The sequence below is a fragment of the Bemisia tabaci genome, chromosome 4 (genome assembly GCF_918797505.1).
Source record: "Bemisia tabaci chromosome 4, PGI_BMITA_v3".
NCBI lineage: Eukaryota > Metazoa > Arthropoda > Insecta > Hemiptera > Aleyrodidae > Bemisia > Bemisia tabaci.
In genome coordinates, this window is record NC_092796.1 from 60,197,417 (window position 1) to 60,217,234 (window position 19,818).

Genomic DNA, 19,818 nt, shown 5'->3' on the forward strand with positions numbered 1-19,818 from the left:
TCAAGCACAGGCACTGCCTCATGTGTGTAAGGCAAAACACTCGCTTGAAAAGAAAAAAATGGAATTTGAACTTGAATGAGCCATAATATGTTTTTATTTAGGGGGTTAAAGGGGTGTTTTACTGCAGGGAGGGGGAGGGTATACGAGTATTAAAAAAAAGTGTCTGATGGAATCCATATGTGGCTCCATGCAAATATAGGGAAAATGTCTGACATTTTACCGAAATTTAAAGTGTTCATAAAGTCTGAAATTCCAGGCTGATGTAAGTGAATTCTGATTTCTACAGGTAGATTGTTTTACATTCTGATCTGAAATCTCACCCCTCCGCCCCCCCCCCCCCTTTCATAAATTATACGAACGTGGACATATGGCGCCGGCGCCAACCAAGTTGGTCCTTCGCTCTGATTGGTGCAAAATGACATCATCTCATTCAGCGCGAAATATGCCTGATTTCAAATGTTTAGATCGGTAATTACTGATCGTGAGTTCAGGCTACACATAATTAATAACCACAATCATACAGTAAATTGGTCAAAATTCTAAATTTACTGTACTCTGCCATGAAGACGACATCATGACGATGCGGTATAAACCCTTTCTGGGAGGTTTCGGGACACGTGAGTCATATGAACTCTGCATCCCTTCCTGAAGCTCCTCGACTCCGAGGTGTCAACCAGTGGGGAAAAAAATTCAGAAATTTTAGTCCTGGAAAAATTAAGTTTTTAGAGAAAACTACCCTAAGCTTAGAATATTTCTCTCGAACGCACTAAATTGCAATCGCAGAAGAGTAAAGTAATAAATGGACTGCATTTTGCAATTTGGACCTATAAATTCCGGCCCGGTTTAAAAAACAACGTATGTGCCATTAGTTTCCCCATGCACATAAGTGTTTTTCAGATGAGCCAGAATTTATAGGTCTAAATTGCAAAATGCAGTCCAAATTATCAAGGATGAAAAAAATCACGTATACCCTTTACGTCATCGAAATGGCCGCCGAAAAAAAATTACCGCCACCATCTTTATGACCATGCGTATCAACTCGCTGGAAGCGAATGTTTTTGGAATGGTGAGTTCTTTCTAACGTAGCATCATGCAATTTTAGATAACTTTTCTATGATTTTTACGCTTTCTCTCATACGTTCGTCCTAAGTATGGCGTCTGACGCAAAAAACAGACTTCACGGCTTCAAGAACAAAGGCAAAGATCAAGATGTAAGTAAATTTAGATTTCTACACTCGTATTTTGTCCGGTTCCTTACCCTGAGGTCCTCTCCAATCACATCATGGCGCGCCGTGTCCTAGTCCTCATGTAAACATTACTAGGCCTGTCTCTTTGCTCATGATGTCTTATTGAACATTGAAATTAGGCATTACTCTGCTCCGCTGCAATTCAACAACGTCTTTTTTGTGAAAGGCTCTGTCAGCATCGCCCCTCTTTCAGCATGTCAGAGAGGCCTGTCTGAAGTATCACACAAGGCCCTTTCATTGTTTCTCTCTCACTTCCTGTCTTCATATTACTTAATCCCTTTTCTCTTCCTCCTACCCCAAACTTTAAGCTTTCTTATTGCAGCATGTACCCTTCAACTCTAATTAGTTGTTCGTAAATTGCTCCTCAACCTTTCGGTCCAGCAATGAAGTCAGAGGTAGCTTGTCGCTACACCTAACCTGTACAGCCCCTGTTTCACCTCATTACACTATTACCTTGGGTCTTAATTTTTCTTGAATTCTCCTTCGCACCGGTGCACCGCACCTATTTAGTACTGAAAATCTCTGCGGAATGGTGTGTTGGTGAAGCAAGGTTGCTTTGGTGCCACGTGACATCCAAAACTGTTTTGCTTTGCAGCGAACATATCCTGCGATGTAAACCAGTAAAAGATTGGGCTCAATTTCCATCCTGCGCTATGTGATGCTATGCTAACCTTTGGAAAGTACGCTACAAGATATCAAATGATGCACTGAGTCTAAATTATCACTGTAACGTACATGCACCCTTAGTTGACTCGAACCCCTCCCCTCATATTCTGTGGAGATAACTGTTTTCAGTTTTTAATTTAATCATGGCATTCTTAGCGACAACACAATTGTGGTACATTGAGTCTTTGACACTCCAACTCTCATCAGGAGGAATCGCTCACAGAGTGGATGAGTGGATCTTACGCGGTTGAGTTTTGTAACAACTAGAATGTCTATTACCTGATTTTTTACCATATTCAATGTCCTATTTTAGTAAATGTGTATTTATCTTACTTCTCATTCTTGTAGGAAATGCGAAGAAGGAGAAATGAGGTGACAGTTGAGCTGAGAAAAAATAAGCGCGAAGAAACACTCTTGAAACGTAGAAATGTGCCCATCACAGATTTCACAGGTATGTTTTATATTTTGCCGTACATTTTTGCATGAGGGAACTACATAATTTTGTACCCCTATAATTTTTAATTGTATATCAGTACCTTGTGTAAATTAAATACCTTCTGTTAAAATTTGAATGTTTGTATAAATGACCGATTTTAAGCAACAATGTAGAAACTGTTGATTGGTGGTGGCCTACAATAAAACGTAAGACATATGAAGCCGTCGTTTGATAGGGGGGCAAGGAGTGAAATTACTCAATTACTATTCTCATAAAAACCTCAGTAACATCGAATCCTACAGGATTTTTCACAATAAGTGATATAGCATTAAAGTTATTATCGTAAACTCACCCGAAGAATAGCTAGGTTTCATATCTGGACATAGATTTTTAAACATTTGGTTCTAAATTTGATTTAAGTCCTCATTCAGCAACAGTCCTGTACGAAACCATGGAAACGCCTATTCTCATCCTAACCTAATAGTTGCTCCTGGTAGTGTAACGAAATTTACTGTTGGCGTAGTATATATTTTTCTACATCTATTTTACCCTATCTACAGTTTCCAGATTGTATATTTTAAGTCAAAATGTGGTCATTTAATGTGTCCACCACAAGTAATATAAATTTCTTGTATCAGGCACCAGCAATCCAAGATGCTGAGGACCGAAAGAATTGTTGTTTGGAATCAGATTTTTTACAACTCATGTCAAGCAATTTTGATAAATTACAAGTACTTTTCAGTAAGTAAGATGCGATATCCTTTTCATGTATGCATTTGGAAGTTGTTCTGCTGAAATTGATGACTGGCAAACAGGCAGAAGTTTCCAGTCTCATTTTCACTGCCTCTACATCAGGATGCCTAAAAAGTCTTACTTTGTTTCCTCTTTATGTTTTCTATTTTATGTTTCTTATCCACTCTTTCCAGGAGATGATGATGATGATGCTAAAAATCTCTCTAAAGTTGACTTGTCAAAGCTCATCATGGAAGCCAGCAATGATGCAGATCCGGTGACACAGTTGAATGCCGTTCAGTCGGCACGAAAACTCCTTTCGTCCGATAAGAATCCTCCAATTGACATTTTAATAGCAAGTAACATACTCCCAGTTCTTGTACATTGTCTGGAAATCAGTGACAAGTGAGTGAAAAATTTTCTATTTTCCTGCTTTTGTTCTTGTTCTTTTTTTCTCAGATTTTTTTATCCTTTAAGGTATTTATTCAGGCCCCAAGACTTAATCCAGTTCATAAATTCTCTATTACCAACCTTTCAATCAATATTCGATTTTCCTTTGACACTTTAAAAGAGACATTTTGCCAGATCCTTGCCCGGAACATCAATTCCCTCTTCAATTTATTCTCAAAACCCCTTATTGTGTATACGCCCAATTCTGACATTCCAACTGACTTTAATCTCTCATTCCATTGTAAAATATTATTTTGTTTCATAAGTATGTTTTGTACAAGAAACATTGTCAACTGAGAGCCCTTTCAGAACTGAAATTGCACAAAATGTATGCTAAGGGCATCAAAAATTATTCCGTATACCTACACTTTGCACTTTTAAACACACAATTTATATGTAGTCTAATGGCCTCTTCAGGGAATGCTCATTAAAGATACAAAATTTGTCACCTGTGGCTCAGTTCTTAATGAAAAAACTTAGCAAGTGACTCAAATCAAAGTAGTCTGGATTATCATTTGAAAAATATACAATGAATTCAAGTTGTGCAGATCATGAAAGTGGCTTTTGCCTGCCAATTTCGGTATGATTAACTTGGTTTTTTTTTTTTTTTTTTTTTTTTTTTTTTTTTTTTTTTTTTTTAACTAGCCCTCAAGGGCTAATCCCATCTGCTCGTGAACCAGTTTGAGCCAATCCCTAACCTATTTTTCATATTTAACCATTCCCTTATGCTGAGACAGCTGTTGAAAAGTATATTACTTTACGTTGTAAACTTGCCTTTTTGTATTTTACAGCCCTGGCTTGCAGTTTGAAGCAGCGTGGGCTCTTACTAACATTGCCAGTGGAACATCTGCTCAGACGCAAGCAGTCGTTGCAGCCGGAGCAGTCCCAGTATTCCTTCAACTTCTACACTCACAACATGACACTGTCTGTGAACAAGCTGTTTGGGCTTTAGGTAAGCTTTAATTTTGAACATGGCTGTGCATTCAACCTAGTGGTGTGGCATGCTTTGCGATAAATTGATTGATTGGGCATTTAAACCTATGGAAAAGGCTCGATAAACAGGGTGTTCGCAATGTATACCGTAATAATTTATTCTTTGCTGTAGCTTCAAATGAGGATATATGGCTAATCGATCATTCACGCCTTGCTTCTGATTCAACACCAAGAATATACAGCGTCACAGTTGCCCCCACAGATATGAAAATAAAATTCAAGGTGACACAATTAAATTTAAACATTTAAGGTGTTACTTGTCCTGTCTTTCAGCACGAAAAAAAATGCCTATCTGAATATGGCTCCAAGTAAATTTTGATTATCTGCCAAGATGAAATTTTAGTTATAGAAACTAGAGAATTTTAATATTGAAAAATCTAATGTTGATAACCAACGTCTCTAAAAGTTTAATTCCCAGTTAGTGCCACTGGAAAGCTTTAGGGGTTTGTGGTAAAAAGTTTAATATAGTCAACTCCTGTTTAGTAAAAACTCTCATAAAAAAAGAAACCTATCAAGTGAAATTGGCCGGTCCTTTTGTTTGCCCATCTATTTGATATTAACGAACTCAAGAAAACTGAGAATCTATCAACAAATACAACAAGCTTTCTAAGCTTCCGTAGTTCTAAGTGTTAATCGTTTTTTTCAATGTATGTTCAGTTTAGCTCCATGAAAGATATGGATTCTTTAAAGTAAAGTCTGATTCATCCGGAGCACATTTCCCTAAACTTAAAAAGGTAAATTCCAACAGCTAAAATTATATTTAACGTGGGATTTATTTGTTTCAGGTAACATAATAGGAGATGGACCTGTCTTGAGGGATTATGTCATTAAGCTAGGAGTCATACCACCTCTACTTTCGTTTATCAAACCAGAAATTCCCTTATCATTTATGAGAAATGTCACCTGGGTAATAGTTAACCTATGTCGCAACAAAGACCCTCCTCTACCAAAAAATACAATCATGGAAATTTTACCTGCACTCAATATGCTTATTCATCATAACGATAATAATGTAAGTCAATATCTTTGTTTTTGTCTCATTAAAGTTCAGATGCACACTTAATAAAGTGGCGCAACAACAGCTTGTCGCTGGTGTGTAAGTGCCTTTTGCGCAAATTTTGTGGGGACTCTTCTTACCATAATTTACTCGCATGCCGTGCATGCTAATGTGTGTCTCCTAAAGTTACATTATATTGATTTTGATAGAGTTCTTATCATAGTTGTCGTCAATATCTTCAATTGTGATTGTAGTTAATTTCTGCAACCATAGTCAAATGGGCCTGTTGCAAGATGCGGGGATTTGCAAATTGATGCCTGATTCTTATGGCAAAATTCACGAAAAGAATGATTGCGCTATTAAAAAACCTTGTAATGACCTCTCAAACTCAAAAAAAGCTGTTTTTGGAACCGACCCATTCAAAACGGTCTTTTTTCAACCGCCATACTTGTGATTGGTGGAGCCTATGTATTCTATGCTCGTGACGTGAAATGATATGACAGACCTGGTTTCTTCATCACTCACAATGTATTTTCCCGTAAGGATTTGGCAGCCGCTCTTCAAATGCAAATGTCGAGTCAATCGATAATTTTTTGATCAAAATAGAAATCAGAAATGGATTCCTCGTCTATACTATAAGCTCCAAGACCTCCTAATTTTGCGAAACTGGTAACGCTTAGTTCCAGCGTTCTACCGGGCCGATTTTCATGATTTTTGCGGCTATCGACAGGCAATTATCTCTAGATAAGCCAACTCTTTTCAGATTTTCAAAATATGGCCCAGGTTTTTTTATATTACGTGGTAAAGTTGCGAATTCTCCCATTTAAACAATGTAAATTTACACTTTTTGTCATAGTTCGTTTGAGCGTTCTACCGGGCCGATTTCCATGATTTTTGCGTAAATCGACAGGTAATAGGCCCTAGATGAGCCCGCTCTAATCAGATTTTGGAAAAAGTACCCAAGTTTTTTTTAAAATCACGTTATAAAATTGAGTGAATTTACAGAATGCTCCGAGACTGCTACCGCTATGCGCGGGAGGATGCGCAGTAGCTGGGTAGCCTGCGCACCAGCTCTATATGTACTTATCTACACAAGATTCACTTTAATCATTTCTATTCGAACAGTGGCCGAGTCGTCTAAGACGTCGGATGCGTCAAATTTAATATCAGTGTGGGTTCGATCCCCGACATCTGATCATCTTTAATTATTACCTGATTATCATTGTTCGTTGTTTTACTGCAATATTTCATCAAGCAGTCATTCCAAAACGCGTCCATTTGACTTTAATTTTTTTTTTTCTTTATTCATCAAAACCAAAAATATGTTTATATGGTTAAAACCTTCATTAGATAAATAAGAACCGACGAACCCTATTTTTAAGGAAGACTGTAGTCAATGGGCGATTGTTTACATCTGCTTAGTGATAACAGACATGGACATTAGCTCAATATTTGGCCATTTTCATGAGTTTTTACTTTTTTGTCACTATTTGAAGGTAAGTTTATTTTGTAAATCAATTTTTTAGTGCCTTAGGATCATGTTAAAAGCTGTAAAGGTATACTTTGTTACTTATTAATTCAGAACACACTCCGGCAGCCCAACGCTCAAACCATGGATGTTCTCTCAGTGCGTGTAAATCATTCTTAACTCTTCAACAAACATCTCAATATCATTCAGAACGTTCCCACGTTTTATAAACTTATGTTATTTTAAAATCCTGTGTGTTTTAAATGTAACACTATACAGAAAAATTTATCGATAAAGTCTGGTAACCGAAGAAAGATCCTACGTCTACTTTCCTTGCCTCCAGCTAAAACATACTGGTCTCCTCATCTCATCAGTTTTGTCAAAGGTAAGTTTTTTCATCATCAATGATTGATACTATCATTTTGGTGTCTTCAGTGAAGCATTAAAGGGTGAAATAGTAAGAAATAACAACTGACTCGCCACATCGAGGTTTGAGCGTTGGCTGCCGGAGTGTGTTCTGAATTAATAAGTAACAAAGTATACCTTTACAGCTTTTAACACGATCCTAAGGCTCTAAACAATTGATTTACAAAACAAACTTACCTTCAAAAGAGTGACAAAAAAGTAAAAACTCATGAAAATGGCCAAACATTGAGCTAATGTCCATGTCTGTTATCACTAAGCAGATGTAAACAATCGCCCATTGACTACAGTCTTCCTTAAAAATAGGGTTAATCCTGTCGGTTCTTATTTATCTAATGAAGGTTTTAACCATTTAAACATACGAGGAATCCATTTCTGATTTTCAGTTTGATCAAAAAATTATCGATTGACTCAATATTTCCATTTGAAAAGCGGCTGCCATTTCCTTACAGGAAAATACACTGTAAGTGATGAAGAAACCAGGTCTGTCATATCATTTCATGTCACAAGTATGGCGGACCAGAAACGACCGTTTTGAAAATCCAAATTCTGAGGCGTTTTTAAGTTGATTTTTTGGGGGTTTCTGGTGATTAAAAACTGCGGGAAAATTCCTGTGACATCAGGAGCCTTAGTTCTTTCGATTAAAGCAATAAAAAAATTGGTGCAACAGGCCCATTACATGTTTTGAAGATGATCAATGATTCGTTTTTTAAGTCAGATGTCCTTGTTCCTTTTTTTTACCACAATTTTTTCAATTTTCTGCAGATTCTTGTTGACACCGTTTGGGCGCTTAGCTATTTGACAGATGGTCAAAACGATCAAATTCAACTAGTTATCGATTCTGGCATCGTCCCGAAACTTGTGGCTCTTCTCTCCCACAAGGAGTCAAAAGTGCAGACGGCGGCTTTACGAGCAGTTGGCAACATTGTCACTGGTTCAGACGAACAAACCCAAGTTGTTTTGAATTGTGATGCACTGGCTCATTTCCCTGCTCTGTTGACTCACCACAAGGAAAAAATTTGTAAAGTAAGTTAGCGTCTCTTATCTATACCTGATGTTTTGTTTTTTTACCAAATAGCACACGCTCAAGAAACATCACCTCTTACCAGGAATGCAGAAAGTTCTTAATTTTTCCATCTATAAAATTGGTTTTGCCATTTTAAATATCCTAAAAGTATGTATATTACAGCATTATGTTAGGGATCATACTTAGTTCAACTTCGGGATTAAAAACGATATTGCCAGTGCCAAGGCTGGAGAATGACGGCTCAAAAATGGTGAAAATATGCTAGACCGAAATGCTGAAAGTGAATTGTGCCGAGGAACCAATTGTAGAAATGATAGAAAAGAAAGAAAAGATGGAATCGGATATAAGGTTTTGAAGTGAGAGACAAGTGAAGAGCTGTAGCGACCCCCCAAATTGCCTTGGCTCGGAAAATTAGATTGAGAAGAAAAAGATTTGAGGTGAATGCAAAAAATGATTTAATGATCTGAAAGAGATCCTATTTTGGAGTTTTTATTTTTACCTGACTCAGAGTGAATCGGCTACTATCTTGCAATAGGAAACCTGAAGGGTTACCAGGCGTATAGTACACTGGCTTCTGCAGTGAGCAGGAAAACCAGAAAGGTTTGAATTCTGAAAGCAATGTGCTATTGCACTTATTATTATTCCAGATTCAGACGAATCGGCTTCTCCAAGTTGGAGGTGTTATACAAACTGTATGAGTAAAAAGTAGAGATGACTTGAAGGTGAATAATTTTGAATGCTTGAGAAGAATGAATTTGCTTCGTTCTGTGTAATGATGACCGCTCGTGTTCGACCTTAATGCCAATGGAACGGGAAACTGAACTTCGGTCTTGATCCAAAAAGCGCCAATTTCTTGCAGAGCTCCTTAGGATGTTTCTTCAGCTGCTTGCTTGGCTTGTTTTGACTTGATCCTTGTTGAAAGCTTGAGAGTGAGGTGCTTCTTGGTCGACTGCTGCATTCAGAGTGAATAAATTAGCGAATTGCGGGTATGTTCATATGCAGATTTCCTTTGTGTGCGAATGCGGGAAGCAACTTGCCTGTGATTGGTCGGTTGGCGAAGCAAGTGTGATTGGGCAGGAAAGCTGCCGCTGTATTTGCATTGCGCGGGCTCTGTTGTGGCGAAGTTCAAATCTCGCGTGCCGCGGTGACTCAAGATTGGCAGCGGTGACTTGTCAATAGCTGCGGCAATTGCGTGCTGCTGAACAAAGGGTCTCATTACCGCGCGGATGAAAGTTGACATCCAGTGCAGAGTTGTTTGCCCGATCACCAAGGTTAAGCTACATTGATCGTAACGCTTGAATAGGAGACCGTTTTGGGAACATTGCAATTTTTCATCATTTAACACGTTTTTATTTTATGAATCAGTCTGATATAAGTTGAGAATGTTGAGAAATTAATTTCTGGATATTATTTTTTATTTATTATGAAACGGAAATCAGACAAAGGCCCTTAGCGGTCGCCTCTGCCAATCAGCCTGGTTTACTTCTTATGTGAAGCTTATCTTAAGAACAATATTCAATTTCTCCTTATGATGAACCTGCTCAAATATTTAACAAAAAATTAGTTTCAATTGAAATTAGAGTATCTCATGAGTCACTTCTTTTCATTTTGCATTGCAGGAAGCTGTGTGGTTCTTATCAAACATTACTGCCGGAAACCGCAAGCAAGTGCAGGCTGTCATAGATGCTGGATTATTGCCTAAAATTATTGACAATTTAGCAAAGGTAAGTATTTTAACATTTTTTCATAACAGTTCATCTTGAATTCTCCAGTTCGGGCAACGCAGTTTATCTGATTTAAGATATATTACAAGGTGTGCAATTTATGTTGCATGGAGATTCTACAAGGAAAATAAAATATAATAAAAAAAATAGAGAAAACTTGAATTTCTCGGGCAATTACCATGCAAAAACATGTATCTCACTAGGGGAGGCTTGGTAGTGGCAGCCTTGGCTTTTAATTCAGTTTGCCACAGCCAATTAGTTAATGGAGGGATAATGTCCCGAATTTTGAAGGTCTTAAATGCATTTTTCCTTACCTGTTAGTTTCACCAGACTTTTGTATTCAAATCTTTTCCTACCTCTTTTTTTTCCAAGCCTTTGTAATCATCTCTGCAAGTTCAGGATGGGTTTTACCAAATGAAAAACATACCTCACTAACCATTCACTGTATTTGTATGTTATTCATGCTGAAAAACCTTGAGGGTATGAGATGTTACCCTGTCAAAGGACCATCTTCGTAGCTTTCACTCTTTTGTCAAATTATGACTCATTATTTAATTTTTTTCTCCAGGGAGAATTTCAGACTCAAAAAGAAGCTGCTTGGGCGATTAGTAATTTCACCATTAGCGGAGACAAGAATCAGATAGCTCGCCTTATCCAAGAAAACGTAGTACCCCCATTCTGTAACCTACTCGGCTGTAAGGATCCGCAAGTAACACAGGTCGTTTTGGATGGGATCCAGAATATGCTTAAAGCAACAACCTCCTTCCAGGAGCGCGAAGCGTTGGCTGACAAGATAGAGGAGTGCGGTGGCTTGGACAAAATAGAACAGCTCCAGAATGATCCAAACGAAGACATTTATAAATTAGCCTATGATATAATTGAAAAATTCTTCTCTGACGTAAGTACCTACACTCCACTCCTAGCTTTAATGTTCAAAATTGCATTGTTTGACTTCTTGAATTATTACAACCTGCATTTTAGTTACCTGCAAGAAAATCTGGACTTAGAAAGTGATTGTTCTCTCCCGATTAATGATAATCTTAGAAAGAGTATCAAACTTTAGCATATTTCGCTTTTTCGTTTTGTCATTGAGATGTTAGGTTGAATTAGTTAAGATTGTTGTCGAATCCCTATGAAATAATAAGTCTTAAAATGCCTTTTTAGAGTGTGATAGAAGAACTGCCATTTTTAATCTAGCATTGAAAGTAAATTCAAGAATCAAGAAAGTTGAACCTCTGTCTCACTTTAAAAGTATGTCTTAGTTAATATGGACTCAAGAAGACCTCGAAGACTCCATAGAGACTGTTTAATTGAGAGTTGTGCTTTCAAAAGATGTTGGAAATTCAAGAACATCGTGCGAATCGAAGGAATTTTGTCCTAGTAATCAGTTTGCCTGACTTTTCCTGCTAAATGCATCAGGAAATGATTAACGTATAACACCTAAGTACTTTAAAAGTGTTTTTCTCTCTGTTTAATTGCTTCAAACATTTGCAATGATATTCCGAGACTTCTTCTTTTTTTTTTCTTTTTTAACCCATCCATGCTGGGCAAGGAATCATGCACTGCAACTAATGCCCACACTGTAGAAAATACAGTGTACTTGCAGTTCATATTCTTGCAGTCTGCATTCTTAGTTTGACATGTGGAAGTTGGAGCAGAAAATGCAAACGTATAGTGCAAAATGAGAATTTGTAAGCAAAATTTTTACTTCTTTGTATCGCTAGAAGTAAAAAGAACTGTAGGGTGTGATAATGTAAGCTGAACTTAAAGAATTATTTTTTTTTCTTTTTGAATTGGCACGTCGATTTCTTGAACCAATATATCCTAGGTCTCCCTTTTTTTCTTAAATAAGAAATAGCGTTCAAGCCAAGTTATGTATTGGAATGCATAGAATCCATGACCCGATAAAACTAACATGACAATCCTTGAAATGGAAAAATTCTAGACAAACGCATCTGAATGGCGATGAGCGGGCTTTACAATGCTGCTATAACAGTGTACATTTAAGGAATAGAGAAGTCTTCACCGTTTTCAAGACGTCTCAGTAGCCCCTCCAAATATCTGATCTTAGGTAGCTAGTAGTCCTCTGCTCATGGTCCATGTTAAACTCTTCTGTGCAATATTTTTTGGTACAAATAACCAAAGATCTCATGTGAATTTTTATTGTCAGCAGGTCGAAGATGACTCAACAATAGCACCAGAGGCAACAGAAGCTGGGTACCAGTTTGATCCTAGTTTAAATATACCAAATGAAGGATTTAAATTTTAAAGTAGAAAGATCACAGGCAAGTTTTATTTTCGTATAATTTAATCATCAGTCTCCACTTTCTCAACTCAAAATTATACATCTCAAAGAGTTTTTGGCTTTGCTCACACTTCTTACAAAAGTGTTTCCTTCGATTGTGAAGTTCTACGACTGGTTCTTTTGAATATAGAGAAACGCTTTCTCCTACCATACTGATGTAATAAGTGTAAAGTCTTACCCCTTTCATGTTTTCTTCCACTTTAAAAATAATTTGTAGGTTGTAAAAACGACACTGTTAAACAATATAGTTCACAATGCAAGGCTTCTAACTGAACCTTAATTCTTTCGTTGCTTCCTAGTCCCCTGACAAGAGGAACTTTCCTCCAGGTTTATTTTTGACTACCCCCCCCCCTCCCCTCACTGTAATTTTGACATGCTATGCACTCAAAGACTTAAGGAGCATACTGACATCTTAAATGTAAAACCAAGCATGACTGGTCACTGTAAATTAGCAACAAAAGCCTCTTTAGGCAGCACAAAAACCACCCGTGCTTCTAAAATTTAGAAATATCCCTCGTTATAAACTGTTCCTGATTGTGGTAAACTCTTTTTCATTATTTTTTATTGCTATAAAATAGTATTCGGACCACTTACCTTGATGAGTACTGTAGAACCATGGAATTTCCGCAAAATTTCACATTATTGAAGAGAACAGGAAAAAGCTTCATTAAAAAAGACTGATGAAACCTAGCTCTTTCTCCTAGGAGCTGGAATCTTTGTGGTTTTACTAATTAATGAGGCAGATTCAGCCCCTGCTTAAGCCGCTCATGTCAAATTCTCTCATCGCAGTAGGCAACGCCTTCTTTGGAGTTAATTTGCAAATTTTTTTTCTTTTAAAAGTTGAGAAGTTTTTCAATGCCATACAGAATAGTGATCCTTTTCTTAATCGGAATCTTAATGGAAATTTTAAGCTCTAGTTTCCAGACTGAGCAATTTTTATATCAAATCTCATTGATAACCGAGCAATCACCCCTCTAGTAAATGTTTTCTGACTATTAATTGTTATCTTCCGTTTCGATAGCGGTATTGATGAAAAGCTCAGTACTCAGCAAAATTAACAATCTATGTATTGTAATTAACCTCCTGAAATTAGCTGTTTAAAAATTATAATCAGTTTATAATGCAATCAACTAACATTTAGAATGGAAAATTTCTGTTTTCAAGACTTCAGATTTATGAAGCGAGTGAAATCTGTGTTTCCTTACCAGAGCAATAACACTTTTTCTATTTTTGAGTTTTTTTGTTGGTCAATAATATTTTCAGTGCATGAAAACTGCAACCTATTGTGCCTCCTCTGGCTGCTTAAGTCCTCTCATTTTCGTACATTTACTTTTTCTGGTGAGCTCTGGTTTTTTTATTTTTATTTTTTTATTCATAATCATTTGTTACTGTTTTTTCCTGTTTCTTCCCCCCCCCCCCCCCTCCCTTTACTGAATTCTATTAGATTTCTGCAATTTTTCATTTGAAAACCATGTAAGTTGTATTGTTGCTAGTTTGCGGCGAGTTGATTGAATCACTGGTTAAAATTTCTGAAAGTATTTGTTCATATTATGATTTGGTTTTATAGCTTTATAAAAGTGTTGAAATTGTTTCACATAGTTCCCATCTTTGCTTGGTTTTGCACTGATAACTTTACGCAGTTCTCATTGCTTTTTTCTTTGAAGAGAGGTATGATTCAAGTCATGAATATCACTTAATATTGATTAAATATCAATCAAAGTTTCAGTTGAAGTAGACACTGTATTTTCCCTTCTTTTAATTGGTTGCTTTCAGCATATGAGCCCTGGCACACAATGTTTCAAGCAAGTCCGATTCAAGCATAAATTATTAATTTATGTATTTTCCTTGAAATTAAATAATTAATGTATGAAAATTTTTAATTTTTATATTACATGATTTCAATTATTTTGAATAAATTTATTAAAACGTAATTTGCAGTTATTTTTGATCCTAATGGTTTTTCTAAGGTTTCATTCAAGGGTACTATTCAGTGTGTTCCTACGGTTTTTTGATCATGAATTGCAGCATTACATTCAGCAATCTTCCTACTAGAATTTTGACAACACAAGAATTATGAACAGAATAGCATCAAAAACTATTTTCTTATTGCCTAGTAGGTTTTATCAATCTGGATTTTAATACTTTCGCATTTAATGGTATCATTCCAAGGTGGTACTTAATGACCTCATTTTATTTTCTGTTTATTTCTGCCTCAAAATTTACTGGAAATTTACATCGGTTGTGAATAATGTTTAATGAGCAAAGAAAGCACTGCATGAGTGGCTTAAGACCCCATGTTGATAGTTGTGACCAAATATTTTAAATCAAAAGATGATATCTTTGAAATTTGTTTTTTATTTCGGTTTTTGGTGAAAAGCTGTACATTGGCATTGATCCGTATGTAAAATACGCTTGTTTTTCCCTACTTTGTACACAACAGTTGTTTTTGTGGGGAAAGTTACCGATAAGTTCAAGGGTCCTTGTGTCAACTCTATGCAGTGACTACTACAAGTATCAAAATCCACTTTGCTAACGGGAAGTTTTTGGTGTTTTTGTACTTTGGTTTTGCCTTTGTTTTTTTTCCTTTTATTATCATGCGAAACAGGTGACCATGTTTGTCCTCGAAATTCTGGCAGGTCGATGTCACCCCTGACCACTTCCAACTGCAAAATAAGATGGATTTTGTGAGAGTTTGTTATTTTTTCAGAAGAATTTTTGTTGTCACAATGATCTTAATCTATCCAAAAAAAAAACGAGCAAAATTATAAATCAAACTGAAAGAGAATAATGCCTCTCAAAGAACAAAAAAAAAATGAAGAAGACCAGTGTCAAGTTCTTAAAAACAAACGAAATATTTGTATGAAATAATATCATAATGACAGAAAGTATTTACTTTTAGAGTACTTAGATGAAATGTATCCTCCGCTTATCTGATTTCACTGTCAATAAAATCCAAGGATTTTCTGTTTTCTCTATTTACTATAATAACAGTTCTTTTATCTCATTAATACAGTAGGTAATATTTTGTTGTAGATAAGCAGTGCTTTAGAGATCAAAATACTCTTGACCGAAAGTTAGGTAGGTGGTCTAAATGTAGAGAAGAATTTGTTTCCCAAAGCACACTCATTCAACTTGCTTCCTTTCAAGCAAGTGAATCTTGAATGAAAACATGTTGTTACCATTCTCTTTTAAGTTGGAGCAGAACGTTTAGCCCAGATCTATCATGAAAGCGTTAGAAATGAATGAACTATCTGGAAGATAAGTTGTTCCATCATTTAACTCAGTCCCCAAGCTCTGTAGAATCAGTGTTTTATACATGCTGTCGCCCTTCTGACTTAAGGACGTAGCTACACTTAAAAGTGAACACTGTTGTCCACACAATGCAATGCTGTAGTTACGTCATTTTGTGAGTCAAGCGACGATATTGCCTACCTGTTTTGACTTTTCTGATAAAGCCAAAGATTTTCTAAATTCCACTTTTTGTTGGTCTGGATCCCATGGGATCCTTTCCTCTGGTATAACTTCCTGAAAGCATTTTTTTGTGCATTAGCATCAACAAAAACTACAAACAAAAATAATAGCAAAGAAACTGATAGTTTTTATAATTAGGATTTTTTTTTCAAACAAGACTTGAATGCATCTCCAAATTAATCCCAGTTGAAAACATATTTCAAGAAGTATCAGAAAATGTTCAAATAATTTTACCTTCAGTGATATAAATGTGTCAGTTTTTCTGAAGTCAATGGAATTTTGTGCTGTTTGCTGCAATGAACGCTCTGATATCTTTATGATTTATAGATTATCTGATTGATTCATTGCAGAATGGAATCAATACAAATAGACTGATTTTTGGCCCTCTCATTCAATATTTTGTTTATTCAATGGCTCCTTGAATAAATGAACAGTTTTGATACCGATCGTTTAGCAGCATTTTATAAGTGAAGCATATTTTATTGGCGATATATCAAATGACATAGCCCTAAATTAGTCTATCATCAACTTAAAGCCTCCCACCTAAATCAGCTTCTGAATTTTCAAACTTATTGTAGAGAATAATGTCTCTGTTGAAATTTATAATGAAGCAACTCAAAAAATTTAAGTTGAAATTGCCATTTAGATACTGTTAGCATCAGAACTGTTAGTGTCTTATATGTGTATAAGTGTTAGTGAAAAATTACATACTAAAAGTACATAGTTTAAAATAATGAATTTACATACCTTTTTCAAGAATCGCAATGGACCGCAAGCATAGCACTTTTCCTTCCTGCTCTGTAACCGTGGTTCAAAAAGAATCGCTTTTGACTTATGAACAACAGACTCCTGTGGTTGTTGGTATATTCCCACTTTGTGCAAAAATCTTGAAAAACATTTGAAAATAAACACCTTTAATAATTGGGGAAAAAATAAGGATCAGCCAAAAAAATATTATTCTTCTGTCGGTTCAATTACTTATGTGATTTTAGTTTTTTATGAAATGAAGCAAATATTTACGCTGGTAGCCATCCTTTACTTTAGGGCAGGGAAGGAGCTTGAATACACCATGTATTTTACGATAAGTTCATATGGGTGTAAGAAGGTTTTCTCTCTTTAATTTTCGCTGGATCCTTCCCAAATTCATTTGACCCTGCTAAGTTTTTATTTTCGTTACAAAAAATGTAAAGAAGTTCCAAAAATTGCTCAACCTTTTTTTAAAAAAAAGGCTAACTTTTTTAAAAGTGCCTTGAAATTCGGTATTCCTCAACGTCTTTCTGTATCCCTGACACTATGACACTAAAGATTGTTTTCCAGATCTAGCAGTTTCTCTCAATCCATATCTTTGGCCCTAAACATATCTAATCTTAATTTCCTTCACGTACTCAGTTAATGCATAAAGTAAAATTTATCACATCTCTAGTAGCAATGACCTTTTAAAACATTCTTCAAAAACTCTTAAAAAACCTGTTAAAATTTTCACACTAGGAAACCCTTTTTGGCTATTTTTTTAAGTAAAATTTACAAGAAGTTAAACTTAAGGAAAAAAGTGTCAACATAAACTCTTAAATTATCACTGTACTTAGTTTTCGAACATTTTTTCCAAACATATTCAGCGTTGTAAAACTTGGTTGATATTTTAAGAGTTTTTTAATGTTCTTTTTTACTTAAATTTTACCGCTCGTAAGTTTTACATGAAAAAATAGCCAAAAGGGGTTTCTATAACAAGAGAATTTTAACAGTTTTTTTGAGAGTTTTCTCTTTTTGAATTTTAACAGTTTTTTAAAAGTCTTTTTAAGAGTTGCTGCTACTATAGCTGTCAAAGATACTTGATTCTAGGCTGGATGAGAAGTTTTAAAGTTAATTTTTTACGTCGGTGGTTCCTGTATCCAATAGTTATCAACTCTGTGTGTGCGCATGATGTCGCTAAGATGTCTGATGAGAATGAAATTATCCTCTGTGATCTGGGCACATCTTTCAGATTCTTTTTGTAGCTTCTTGCTCTTGTACAGCACATGGCCTCGAGTGGCAGGGGGCTCCACATCAATTGCTGGAAGTGCAGAATTCACCTATGAAGAAAGTGAAATGTGTTTTCTTAGAATTTCATTCCTAGTAGCAATGACTGTTAAAAAACTTTTAAGTAGGTACTCTAACACTTCAACTCTTAAAAAAACTGTTAAAATTCTCTCATTGGGAAACCTTTTTTGGCCTTTTTTTAAGTAAAATTTACAAGCGGTTAAATTTAAGAAAAAAAAGTGTTAAAAAACTCTTTAAATATCAACTGTAGTTTTTCAACGCTAACAATTTTTGAAAAAAAAATGTTCAAAAACTAAGTTCAGTGGTATTTTAAGAGTTTTTTTTCAACACTTTTTTCCTTTCAATTTTAAGTACTTCTTGTAAATTTTACCTAAAAAAATAGCCAAAAAGAATTTCCCAGCACATGAATGTTAATAGTTTTTTTAGAGTTTTTGCAGAATGTTTTAAAAGGTCATTGCTAGCAGGGATGTTTTTACCTATCTAACCAACACAGTTGCATTGAATAATTCTCTCTGTAAAAAGATTCCCTCTCCCTTCAGTGAATACTCTTAGTCCATTGCTAATTTTAGGTCTCATTGAAAAATTAGAGAAAATAGTAGATCAGAGAGTTTGAGAAAAATATGAAGACTTATATTGCACTGACCTCCTCTGGCCATAAGAAATATACCAAGAGAAGCGCTTAAGGGTAGAGGGTTAGACCTTCAGTCGAAAGCACGCAGGCATCTGAAATGGAAAGTTCAAACAAACCTTTCTCCGATGATCTATGTATCTTCTTTCCTGCCATGGTTGGATCAATAACTTTTCTCGCTTGCTTAGCATTTTGCAGGATGGAACGTAATCTAATTTTCATTTTCAGGGAAGTATTTTAGCACTGTGTGTTCATTTCTCAGGGGCAAAGTATTTAGAGGTAAGAAATGGTCGGAAAATGAAAGCCATCAACCAATGAGGGATTCCAGGTTTATAGGTCAAATAGAAATAGAGGTGGTATCATCCGTGAGTACTTCAACGATGTTGGATTACTTATTATTACATTTTGATCAAGATGAGATGAGAAAGTTAAGTACAAGGCTCCGAACAATCACCAGTGCTGAAATTATATGACCTCCCTTGCATACAAATGCCCATGCAACTTCAAAGACATCTTGTTTACAGGGGTTGCCATAGAATTTTCACATTAATTTTGTATCTGCAGGGTGTGACTGCAGTCCTGAAGGAGTGAAATGTTTTTTGGCCTTGTTGCAGCAAAAGCTTTGAACCATGGATTGCACTCTTCCATCAATAAAATAAGCTAAAAATATGAAGCTTGGTAGGTATCCTGCAAAGGTTCTTCCCTCTAATGGAGGGGGGGGGGGGGGGGGGGGCTTTTTTACATTCAGTTAGCATGAATATTTTCTTCTTCTCCTATGATATTAGATTCGAGAAGAATACAGAAAATAGAGCACACCTAATTCAGGAAATTGTTCGCGATTTTGAGGTATTTTTCAAGATAGTTCATGTTGTAGCCGCCGCCGCCACACCCCCCCCCCCCCCCCCCCCCCCCCCCCGTTCCTCCGAGATTCACCTGATGGCGCTCTCGAAACTCGAAGCGGCAGGGACATTTCCTAAGAATTTTTGGAACTTCTGTAATTGACTCAGTATGCCATAAAACGCAAATTAATGATAAAATCGTAAATTTTTAAATTTAAAAAAAAAAAACAAAAAAACCTAATGAATCTTCTGAAGTTTCCTATTGAATTCTCGGCTAACAGCGGTTTGCAGACGCAGCCACTGAAAAATCGTCGAATTTTCATGGAAAAGGAAAATCACCTTAGCCAAGTGAAATTCTTGGGAAATATCATAAAA

The 19,818-nt window shown here is 36.0% G+C and overlaps 2 protein-coding genes across 4 annotated transcripts; one reads left to right on the forward strand and one right to left on the reverse strand.

Moving 5' to 3' along the window:
* Positions 1-1,042: 1,042 nt before the first annotated feature.
* On the forward strand, positions 1,043-14,399 carry Kap-alpha3 (karyopherin alpha3). Of its 3 annotated transcripts, none has more exons than XM_072300189.1 (9): positions 1,043-1,211; positions 2,262-2,364; positions 3,276-3,486; positions 4,323-4,483; positions 5,310-5,536; positions 8,178-8,438; positions 10,059-10,163; positions 10,732-11,061; positions 12,334-14,399. In XM_072300189.1, exons 1-9 carry the CDS (start codon positions 1,152-1,154, stop codon positions 12,430-12,432), a joined length of 1,557 nt encoding a protein of 518 aa, XP_072156290.1. In that variant the 5' UTR covers positions 1,043-1,151; the 3' UTR covers positions 12,433-14,399. The 3 variants fall into 3 exon arrangements, with proteins under 3 accessions (XP_072156290.1, XP_072156291.1, XP_072156292.1); XM_072300190.1 differs by having other exon boundaries at positions 12,337-14,399; XM_072300191.1 differs by lacking the exons at positions 1,043-1,211; positions 2,262-2,364 and adding an exon at positions 2,922-3,090.
* A 408-nt stretch (positions 14,400-14,807) lies between these two features.
* LOC109031758 (uncharacterized) lies at positions 14,808-19,220 on the reverse strand. The gene is made up of 5 exons (XM_019043492.2): positions 18,724-19,220; positions 17,812-18,008; positions 16,687-16,825; positions 15,901-15,993; positions 14,808-15,131 (listed from the first exon to the last, which is right to left on the reverse strand). Exons 1-5 carry the CDS (start codon positions 18,793-18,795, stop codon positions 14,823-14,825), a joined length of 810 nt encoding a protein of 269 aa, XP_018899037.2. The 5' UTR covers positions 18,796-19,220; the 3' UTR covers positions 14,808-14,822.
* Between the last annotated feature and the right edge of the window lie 598 nt (positions 19,221-19,818).